The following is a 12,051-nucleotide window of genomic DNA, read 5'->3' on the forward strand; positions in this document are numbered from 1 at the left end:
TGCTTACCCGGCACTTTGGTGCAGCCAGCTAGTAATGTACAGCGGAGAGATCCTCTCTTTCAAATCCCAGGGCACCAGGCCAAGCCAGGCTAGTATTGCATTTTCAATTAGCTTCTGAGTGAACGCTTGGCATATGCAGAAGGGAATCGGTGCACAATTAGCTTATTGTTCCTTCCAGCTCCGTGCGGCGAAGATTTGAAGGGCCGGAGGAGGAATACAGTAGTGGCTCCAGCCAGAGGCATTGCTGTGGATGTGGAATCGGGGAGTTTCTCAGCCCAGGCAGCTCTGCTTGCTAACTCGGGGAATTAACTGCTGTTATTAAGGTCTGCTTGGCGCAGCTTCAGGGAGCGTGCCAGAGGATAATCGCGGGAACAACTGTCTGCTTCTCCTCTCAGGCAGTTCGGGGCTCTTTTCTCTTCTGCATCCTGATTGCTGCCATGGAGCCAAACAGCCCCAAAAAGATACAGTTTGCTGTGCCGTTATTTCAGAGTCAAATAGACCCTGAAGCAGCTGAACAGGTAAGCTAGTTTCATCTTCTCTCCCTGGGTGGTGGGGGAAGGGGCTGAGAGGGCGTTGCTGCCAGATCAGAAAATGTAACTGCAACTCAGCTTCAGCTAGGGAATTCCACAAAGTGTCCCAAGCACTGACAGGACGGAGGAGGGTTTGTCCTTTGGGATGTTCTGGGTGACATTCACACCCATTTTTTCAGAGCAAACATTTGCTGTCTTCATTCCTTAAGAACAGATGCTTTCCAGTAGCAATAGTGTGCCTTTTATCAGTGTTTCTGTGTCACTAGATAGACAGATGGATGGATGGACAGATGGAATTACTTAAAATGGTATCTATCTCTGTTAAACAAACATAGCTGGGTGGATGTTGAAATAGAGAGATGTCAGCAGATCATGTAGATAGCTATTCAAGTAAGGAAGTTGAAAGGCTTTTTAAAAAGATCTTTTAAAAAAAGGTCTCTTCAATCTTGACAAAATAAGGATTAAAAAACAACAACTCCTGCTTTAAAATACAACTCTTTCCGAGTGTGTGTTCATATGTGTATACACACACACTTAAAATACTTAGATATATGCAGTGCTTTTTCTGGGGGGGACACAGGCATACCCCTAGATATTTTGTGAACCTAAGCTTGGCCTCACTGAGGGACAATATTTCAATATGAGTAGGAAAATGAGAGTACCCCTAAACATTTATTTATTTTGTATAGAAAAAAAGCACTGGGTATATGCACGTGCGTACATGTGCAGAGGGAACAGGCAAGGATTTACTTATATTTTGGAATTCATCATTCTAGTAAGCTGTTCTCTGAGCTGACCTTTGGCCCTCTGTAACAATGCAAAACATTAGAAAATAAAGAAATAGTGAATTGAATTGACAGTTTGATGAAGTTCATCTCTCTGGCTGCTTAGAGTGCGCTGTCTCCTCATCACTGGCAAAGACATTATCAAGAGCAAGACCTTCCAAAAAATGCAATGTAGCTGTTCGTGATCATGACTAATGTATAACATTGAGAATATTATATTGTGCTGAAGGTGAAAATCTGAAGTCATTATCTGAGCGACATTTCCCATTGAATCAACGTGGGTCATGGCTGCTACAGATAAAGGACTGTGCCCTTCATTTAATTCCATTACAAATGTTAAATATCCCATTCCCGTGATTGCTTGATTTATCTCACTGTTTCTGGACAAGGATATTGCTAGAACCTAGGCAATATATTACCGCGCCATCTCCCTGTGCTGTCCGGTGTACACATCCCATATAGCAGAAGTGGGGAACTTTTTCCTACTGACCCATGGGAAAATATATTTAGGGGCTGTAAGCAATGTTGGGTGGAGCCAAAAGCCAAAAATGGGTGATGGCAGGATTTTATATAGTGCATTCTCTCTTTGCCACCCGAACACTCTGTGTGTGCTTACTAGTCATCCATCTTTGCAGGCTGCAGGCAAGAAAGTAGGCCAAGGGCCTGAGTTTAAAGCAGGATTTCTCAAACTCGGGTCTCCACCTGTTTTTGAACTACAACTCCCATCATCCCCACTGGTCCTGCTAGCTAAGGATGATGGGAGATGTAGTCCCAAAACAGCTGGAGACCCAGGTTTGGGAAACCCTGCTGTAAAGCATCCCCCAATGGTCTCTGATAGCAGAAGAGATGATGAAATAAAGCACTATCTTCATTACCTACCAATAGCCTTTCTCCAGTGGCAAAGGAATGCTGAAGATAAGAGGCCATGCGGATGCTAGTGGAACAGCATGCTGGTTCCCTGTTCCAGTGTCATTGCAGGCTGGAATCCCAAGCTGCAAGGGATTCATCCTTGACCAGTAGAATTCTGACATCACCCCCCCCCCCGCCCACCTTTTAAAAAACTCTGGACCTCCCATGCCACAATCGCAAACTGCTTTTGAAACATCCCTCCGTATCAAAAGCAGTTTGTCACACAGGATGAGGGACGAAGAAAAGTCTGATACACTTTCTTGTTTCCACTCCCTGTTGTGCTCATGGAACAGGCTTTTAAAATCCTCACATCGCATTTCTGTGTAAGAAATGCCTATAATTGTATTCTGTTTCCAGAGATAAGCTCCAAGTACACATCTTGTCCCATTATATAAGAGCTTTATGTCATTCAATATAAAATAAAATATTTCAACATTTTCTATTGTACCAATATCAATGTTTGGGTTTGTGGAACAGCCATTATTGCATATCCTCCAACATTTCTCTGATGAAAATAGAGACATCCTATTCCATCATGATCATCATCAAACCTTGCCCACCTGACTGGGTTGCCCCAGCCACTCTGGGCTGCTTCCAACATATATAAAAACATAATAAAACATCAAACATTAAATAAACTTCCCTATAATAAACATAATAAAACATTAAACATTAAATAAACTTCCCTATACAGGGCTGCCTTCGGACATCTTCTAAAGGTTGTGTCATTACTTATCTCCTTGACTCAGACGTTGCATAACTCCATAACCTCCAACATTTCTCCGATGAAAATAGGGACATCCTAAGGAAAGGTGGAACATTCTGGGATCAAATCAGAAACTGGGACCGCTTCTGTAAATCCGGGACTGTCCCTGGAAAATAGGGACACTTGGAAGGTCTGTTATCATTAGGCTGAGATTTAATGGACAGGCCTGACTCAAGCCTTGTTGTTCCATAGGTGAGGCAGAAGCACAAACTGAAAGGGCACCTTAGGATTTCCTGAGGATTCTGGGGTACATACTTAGGATGAGGAACTGGCTGTGCTGGAAGCAGCACAAGACTCCAGATTTTCATACTGCTTCCAGAGATCCTTGACCTATATCCTCTTTGATTAAAGCAGCCTGGTCATTGGACCATGCCCATTGCAGTCTTTACAGATTTCAAATCCAGCCTAATGAAGCAAATGGAAAAAGGCATAAAGAGGGGGAAACTTAGCAATTTGCTGGTAACTGCATCAATGCAAATTCAAAATGGGCGTATTAGCTTTCAGAAATGGAAAGAATGACCAGACATGGGAAGTGTTCTATTTTTGATCATCTGCAACCCAATAGTTTGAATGATTTTTGGCTTCCCTATGTTGGGTACAAATAGTTTGGCAGTTTGTGCTAGTATTCTAGATTGAGGGATGTGGCCATCATTTAATAAATCTGCTTGAACCTATATTTTCCGCAGATCAGGAAAAGAAGGCCCACGCCAGCATCATTAGTAATTATGACTGATTCGCCTCCTGGTAAGTGAATCCTGCAGCTTCTAAGTCCTGGGGTATCAGCACAATATGACTATATTGAATAATTCTATTGGGTGGGCGTTAGAAACTGAAGAACAATTACAGCACTATGGCAAACTATGGGCTCAAGATGAGCTCACCAAGGGGGGCATGAAAAGCAGCACCTCTCTTGTGCTTCTCCACCCCACTGCTTGTGGACACCAGAGGGAAATCGACTCTGAGGTCCTACACAGGGCTGGTTCCAGGGAGGTGCAAAGTTGGGCATTTTCCAGAACCTGCAGAGGACCTACATAACAATGCCACCATGTCCACTTTGCACAGAGTACCTAAGAAGATCTTGGTTTCCATGTGCAGATTCTACAAGGTTGGAAGGATGCACTGAAGGTGCCATGCCTGAGGGCTCTCCAAATCCCGATCCCATGGGCATTTTTGCAGAGGAGTCACACAATGCAATGTGTTTGCTCCAAGTGGGGACAGGGTTGTCCATGGATCCTAGCCTGGCACCTGAACATCAGAGGAGCAGTCTTGCCAGGCTCTTTCCATCGTATGAAGAGGACTCAAAAGCATCAACAGCAGCAGAAGACTAACACATGGCAACATGGAACTGCAGAGTTGGAAAGGACCCAAAGGAATCCAACTCCCTGGAATGCATGTCTCCTAACAAGGGCTGAGAGAGACATGTATGAATTCAACCTGTTCCGCTGTTACTTAAATTAACTAGCTAACCTGTTACTTTGATTAGCACTTCATCTTTCGACACAATTTAGGGTGCTGGTGGTGCCATATAAAAAGTCTTGCATGGCTTGGGATCTCATACCTTCAAGGCTGCCTTGCTCCATGTGACCACTCAGTGGCTGAAGCTTACAGCAGGGAAGGACAGGTAATGGCTAGCAACTGAGGCTCAAAACCACGGAAGCCTTAGATCAGGGTAGCAAACCATGGAGCCATGCAGATGATTTGGATTGTAACTCCCATCAGCCTCAGGCAGCATTGTCAATGGTCAGGAAGTTGTGTGATGAGCCTTGTAGTCCAAAACATCTGGAAGTGGGTGCTACATTGGCTACCAATGGGATAGAGGAGCTGGCTCTTTTTGCCAAACTTCCAGAGAGGAAGTCAAACTATCCACTTACATCATGTCTTTGGCCGAACTCTCCTCCACCACCACTCCTGCTTTTACTGCTCTTGGTTTTTTTTTACATTATTTTATGTAAGGATTACAACCGGATAAAGTATGTGAAGCATTTCAAATGCTATTCAGATGCTGCGCTATAAAAAGGATGGTGGTACAAGTGAGACCTGCAAGGAGTTGTTGTAGTGTAGAGGGCTCCCCTTCTGGGTTCTAGCCAGTCAGTCAGCCAGCCTGCCTGCCAGCCATGCCCTTTTCCAAGGTACTCCATTCCAATCTCACTCACCCCTAAAGCTGGAAAATAACAGTAATGACGGAATACTGCAGCTCATTTCAAAAATGCCCACCTACGGATGAAGCCCTGAAAACATTGCTGGAGCATATGATGAAGTATCACGTATCTAAAGATGAACAAATGAGACTTTACAAAACAAACAGGCTCATGCTTCAGGGCATTCTAGCTTTCTATTTGGGAGTTTGATGTCTGCATCTGCTGATAGCTCTGCCTGAAGCTATAATGTAGAGCGGCCTTTAATGTGTTACTGCATGGCACTTTCCATCTGTGGCATGCAGCAGCTTGTGGACAATCCAAATTTAGTTCCACACACTGTTAATGGGCGCTCAAAGTAATGCCATCGACAGGTTTCCCAATCAATGTCCACCGCTGACCATTTAAAAGCCATTTGAAAAGTACCCACCCCCTCTCTGTTACTGATGCTCCTTTTCCATTTTCTGTAAAAGCATTGCAGCATTTCATATCCATTAAGCAATATTAGACTACAGAGGGGTTCCTCCCCCACCCCGCCCAGTTGTTCTTGCATAGGCAGTAAGCAATGTTTCATATTAGGTGAACAACACAACAACAGGGCATTTTAATTGTCTTCACTTCGAAACAAATGGTCTTCATTTGCCAGAAGAAATCTTATTTATACAAGTGAGGCTGCTTCTCTGCTTTAACAGGGGGGTGATATGAAGAGAGAGAGAGAAAGGATGCACAGCTGCATTGGTGTGCACACAACTCAGTATGCAACCACATTGCCCTGAGTGGTGGCTGATTCCCCCAAGATGCCCTGCTTAATGCATACACATCAGCCAGATAGGACATAAATTCTCAGATGCATAAACTCTGCTCACATGAGTGGTGTACTCACATGACATCAGACCAAGTAATGTGAGATTGCATCTTGCTCTTCGCCAAAGTGGAAGACTGCAATTTTTGAAATTGCCCAGTTTATGTATGGAAGAAAAGAGGAGTTTGTGAGTTTGTGGCTTCAACATTACAGCAGAAGTTTGTTCTGATCAACTCAGGTTCAGAACAATGACCGGCATGACTCATTTGGACCATAAGTTCTGATGGAAAGTGCCTCTCTGGTTTTTGCCAATTCTTTCTCTCAAGTATTTATCACCCCCCCCCCAGCAAATATTTTCAGAAGCATTTTGCCTTCCATCTACGTGCCCCATCCCTTATGAGAATTTTTGAAGTGTGCACATGTGTAGGGGATTCCCAGTGAGCTCTGAAAAACTGCTGGGGAGCCATATAACTTTAGGGCCATCTAAAGCAAAGTTTTCCTGTAGGAGGAGTGGATGGGGCTCTGCTTCACTGTTTGTCTGGAAGGAGGATAGAAGCAGAGGCGCAAGCAGAATATCACATTTGACCCTCTCTTCCCTTCCAGAAGAAGCTCTGCCCCCCAACAGACCACACATGCTCTGTTAAATGTTTGAATTTGGGGAGTTGTGTCCAGAGGCACTTCATTCATCCCAAGAGTAATAGGAATCTATTATTCTTGACATCAGCAGCAGCAGCAGCAAGCTCTTCCAAGGCTGCATGGAAAGCAGAGCAGTTGCCCCCAGCTAAATAATCTTTTATCTAATGGCAGTTTCTCAGAAGTGATCAGAGCAGCCTGCCTGATTTCCTCCACCTTTGCTTCCAAGGAGTCGCCCAACATCAGAGCGCACTAAATGATTTAGAGACCGCCAGTGGATTTGGCTTCGAGAAATGTGCTCAGTGTGCTGGCGAAACATTGATTGGAAGGTTTCCCTCTGCACTTTAAAAATGGCTAAATGACAAGGCATGATGGGCCCAATTATTTGCCATGGAATATGCAATCAGCTGTGGCGCTTTCTAAGTGGAAATATTTATAGGAGGGAATGAGTGTAAAGAAAGAGTTAAATATTCAGGGGAAAAGCATCTGCAGTGATGCTGCCCATATCGGAACTTTGCAATTGGCGGCTTCCCTTCCCTGCAAAAGTGGGGAAGGGAGGGTTCCTCCAGAAGACCTACTTATTGAGCATTCATCCTCATTTGTTTGTGCAAACCTTAGTGGTCTCATCTTTATTGAGCATTCAGTTTGATTAGTTTGAGGGGAACTTATATGGCCATGAGCATTCTCTTCCAGCATTCATTCTGTTTTGCTTGCTGGTGTTTGCATGCCTTTCATTCGTCCTTCCAACAATTTTCAGTGCATTCCCCCCCCCTTTCCTAACTCCAAAAAGTTCAGGTTCTTTTTGAATGGGTTCTTTGGACTAGCACAGCAGAGCATTTTAATCCACTTGAATTGCAGGAACCAGACGTTTTGGTATGCACTTGGATCCCTTCCGCAAAATAGGGACAGTCTGGCGTCACCTTGGTACAACTGAGTACTGCTGATTGTAGGATACAATGAGTGGTTTCAGACTGAGTCAGACCACTCACTCACCTAGCTGAGAATGGCTTTTTTATTTTTATTTTGAGTACTTGTATCTCTCTTTAGAGCCTCAGGGGACCTTCCAAGTGGAATGTGGAATGTGGTCCCCCATCTAAAACAGTTCCCTCACCCCGAGATACATGGCTGTCAAACAATATTGGGAAGTCTTGTTATTTATTTTTTTTCTACTATGCCTCATCTCTCTCTCTCTCTCTCTCTCTCTCTCTCTCTCTCTCTCTCTCTCTCCCCTCTCTCTCTCCCCTCTCTCTCTCTCTCTCTGTGTGTGTGCGTGTGTTGTGTGTGTTTGGCTGTTGGCCTGATGAAGAGGAATACAGTTGTACCTCTGGCTGCGAATGGGATCCGTTCCGGAGCCCCATTCGCAACCTGAAGAGAACGCAACCCGTGTCTGCGCACGCGCAGGTTGCGATTTGCCGCTTCTGCACATGCGCATGATGTCATTTTGCGCATCTGCGCATGAGGCGAAACCCGGAAGCTACCCTTTCCGGTACTTCCAGGTCAGCGCGGGATGCAACCTGAAGCTAACGTAACGAAAGGTATAACTGTAGTATTTTCTCCCAGATTTGAGAACAAGGTCACTCAAAGTTCCTAGCCTCCCTTGAATTTTATTAGCCTGCTGCTGGGGCCTGGCAGAAGAGCTGCATTCCTAGGATCATAGGAAGCTGCCTTGTACTGAGTCAGACCATTATTACATTCAGCTCAATACTGTGCCTATTGACTAGCAGCATCTGTCCAGGGTTTCAGACAAGGGATACATTCGCAGTCCTACCTAGGGATGTTGAGGATTGAACCAGGGACCTCCTGCATGCAAAGCAGATGCGCTACCATTAAGCTATGGCCCATTCCTTTCTATGGTGGAAGGGGGCTTTCTTCCTTTAGCAGTCCACTTCATTTCTATGATGGGCACAGAGGAAAGGTGGGAAGAACTAGGTTCCCACTGGAGGACAACAGTGGAGCAACATTTGATCTCCCCTTTCCCCTGCAGCCCCTAGCATCCTAGAACATTCCTGATGGGCAACAGGGCTGCAGGGACAAGGGGAAAATGCCACCTCCCCTTCGGCTTCTGGAGCATTCCAACAGAACTTTGCTCATGGGACACTTCTGCTATTGGAGCTTTAGTTAGCCTCTAACAGTGCTATCTGAATCATGTCTACTCAAAAGTCAGTCCTGTTGAATTCAATGGGACTTTACTCCTAGGTACACATGGGGGTTAGGAATGCAGCCTATACCACAATGTTAAGAGTGAGGTTGCCACAATGAAAAAATGAGTGCCCAAGCCTCCCTGTGTAAAAGAGACAAATCATTTAAAAAGGGATCGTTTCCATCTAGCAATGCTTATTCCATTTCCAGGGACAAGGAAAGACCAGGACTCCTTGATCCCACAGGAAACTATTTGTTCGTCCCCTCCCTGCTCCAAGGAATGGAATTTCAAAAATAGCACCTAAGACAATTCCAAGAAATCCCAAAGATCAGCTGTCTGAAATATAACAGGTGGTTTCTGGATATCCCCTTGGTTCTTCCCCAAAATATTATTTCCATTGTTAGGAAAGTTTTTCTGTGCTGAAGCAAATTTTTATCGAGAACAGATGTGGAAGAAGCATTGCAACACAGGCAGAGTTGATGACTAATCTGTTTGTGTTGACACTTTTTTCTAAGGCTCACTATACGGCAATCTTAGAAACAAGCACAAGGAAGATGTTCGTTCTGGAATGTTAAGAACACTCACATTTATACTTATACACACACACAAGTGCATTTTATTTTACAATAGAAGATTTGCAGATGGAAAACACACACACACACATATAATTTTAATTGAAGATTTTCTTGGGTTACAAAAGTATGTACATCATCTCTATTTTCAGTTCATAAAGTCCTTTCTACAGGCCACTTATATTCAGGTCACTGAAATCCAGCTTGTTGGGATCCTCTGTAGCAAGCAGCTGGGATTGTAGTCAAAGGAAGCCAGAGAGCAGCAGGGAGCCTAGATGCATTTTGGCTCATCTGGGAAGCAATAAGGTCCATGGGCGTAGCCAGGATTTTTTTTTGGGGGGGGGCGGGACAGGCCTTTTGTTAGGGGAGGCAGAACCTCAGTTAGCTATGTATTTTTATTGATTTTTATGGATTTGGGGGGGGGGAGCAGTTGCCCCTCCCTGCCCTGCACTTGGCTACAGTCATGATCAGGTCCCAAACTGGTCAGCTGCAACCACAGAGGACAATGGCATAGAAAGAATGGGAGGAAAGTCTTTTCTAAATTATGTCTTAATATCACCATCTGGCTGTGATATTTAAAATCTTTCCTATGTGGCATTTCTGAAAAGCACTCTTAGAACCCTGGATGGTGGCGAGGGTTGTTATTTAGAAAGATGTATCACGTAACTTCAAGCTTCATTTTCAAGAGAGCAGAGCTGCATCTTTTGGCAGAGCAGGGCGGTCGCTAGCGAAAACCAAAAGCAGATGCTTTCAGTTTCAAATTTGTACTTATGGCTTAGACATAAAATCTCTGGGCAAAGCCACACATCAGTTAAAAACAACAGCCACATACTGGTTGTAGGTGAAGAAAACTACATGGCTATTTCTCTCTCTGTTACAGTACTATACAATTTTTGCAGTTCACTGTTTGTTTATTTGACTTTTAAGTTTAATTTTAACTTGATTTCAGGGCTTATAATCTATCATATCTCTCTCTGTGTGGGAAATATTTGATTAAATGATATGGCACTGAATCAGAATGCACACCTGGAAACGCTGGTACAGATTTGTTTATTGTGAAGGATGGATGTGCACAACCCCCTGGGCTGATTCACGCATGTATGTTCCTCATTTTATGGTAGCAGCATCCAGCATTGATTGGCATCTGTCAAATATCACATATCTGTGCTGGCTGGTGGGGGGGGCAAAATCTATGGCAGAAACAGCAGTGGGGTGGGGAGGCAAGAATCCAACAAACAATATATTTTACCATTTACAGTACAATAGGCTAATAATTCAACAGTGTTATAATGTAGCAGACGTTATCATATCTGCAGAGTTCAAGAACCACTCCCAAGTATTTTTAAGCTGATCTGATACTCCGTGTGTCCTCAGACACATCTTAACTTGTCTGTTATGAGTTGATTCCAAATTTTATCATACCAGGTTGCAGCCAATCCTTTCAGTGGGCAGTGCCAGTGCGTAGTTGTTGCCATTCTTGCTGCTAACAGCAGTTTGTGTCTGTTTTGTGACACTCCCACTGTATATGATGCAAGGCAGTGGTTTTCAACCAGTGTACCGTGGCACCCTGGGGTGCCTTCAGTGATGGTCAGGAGTGCTGTGGGCAACACTGGTCTCTGTCCCTCTTTCTTTCCCTCCCTCCTTTGATGCCCTCTTGCATCTCTGCCTCCCAGAGGCTTGCATGGCTGTTTGTTGCAGCAGCCCTTGCTATAAGCTCCGCAGGCGGATGATGCAGCTGGGAGGCACCTCTCTTTGGGGCAAAGGGGAGCAGCTCAGAGACCAGGGACGGCAGCAGGAGCTGCCCGAAAAACTCCTAAGGAGAGGAGAGGAGGCTGAGGGAACACTCCACAAGGGAGGGTATTCGAAAAAGGGTGAGAGGCTGCCAGCTCTGCAGGCAAGGGCTGACATAACTGGGCTCCTGAGCCCCACAGGGGTGCCGCAGAAAGAATATAGTTGATTAAGGGAGCCGTGGACTCAAAAAGGTTGAAAATCTCTGGTGCAGGGAATCTGACACACAGCATCTTTTCCACCAGAGATAGTTGCTTTTTAAAAAATAAAAACAAATTCTGAATTTATGCTGGTTGCAGACTCCTTATGCAGTACTTCCTGCATTTTAATATTTACAGACTTCATCATGCCAGCTTGACAACACTTTCAATTTTCACTTTTAACCCCCTTTCTCAGCATATCTGTAAGGCTTCTGATGTGATTAGCAACCCTTCCTACTTTCTCCAGTCACAGTCTGTTGATAAGTTCCCACGCTCTGTTGACGGTCTTCTAATTCTTGCTGACATGTGTGGTGCATGTACAAAATGCCAAAGTTGCAGATATTGTTACCAAGGCGATTCTACACCATTCAGTTCATTTAGACTAGAAGCCAGGAACCTTTTTCACCCTGACAGTCACATTCCCTTCTGAGCAACTTTCTGGGGAGCAACGTGCCTTGCGGTGGACAGGGAAAATTAGGCAGAGCAAGAGATGCAAATGTTATCTCTGTACGGTGGGCTAGTTTCTACACAACCCTCTCTATCCGTTGAGGCAGACAAGAGGCATTATCAGAGTTCTAGGACACATTCCAGTCAGGTAAAAACACTCAAGGAGGGCTTGGTGCAAGGTCAGCAGGGGATGTAGCTGGGGAAAGGGTGTGTTGTGGGAAGCTGAAAGGAGCAAACCAACAGCAAATCACACCAAGCAAGTTGGAGGTAACTCTATAGTAGCAAAAGCAGGGTCTGCAAAGGAGTGTCAGGCTGAATGAGCACAGCAGCTCATCTCCAGCAGG

The 12,051-nt window shown here is 44.7% G+C and overlaps 1 protein-coding gene across 2 annotated transcripts in view; it reads left to right on the forward strand.

The window, feature by feature from the left end:
* Nucleotides 1–12,051, forward strand: part of PPP1R1C (protein phosphatase 1 regulatory inhibitor subunit 1C) — a 39,606-nt gene continuing 27,555 nt past the window's right edge. Inside the window, exons 1-2 of one of the 2 annotated variants that reach the window (XM_083573456.1) lie at nt 1–518; nt 3,677–3,734. In XM_083573456.1, the coding sequence (XP_083429582.1) occupies nt 438–518; nt 3,677–3,734 (139 nt within the window). In that variant the 5' untranslated portion in view covers nt 1–437. The remainder of the gene's footprint in view (nt 519–3,676; nt 3,735–12,051) is intronic. The other variant, XM_083573455.1, reaches the window with a different exon arrangement.

The sequence above is a fragment of the Podarcis filfolensis genome (genome assembly GCF_964270895.1).
Source record: "Podarcis filfolensis genome assembly, chromosome: 1".
Lineage (NCBI taxonomy): Eukaryota > Metazoa > Chordata > Lepidosauria > Squamata > Lacertidae > Podarcis > Podarcis filfolensis.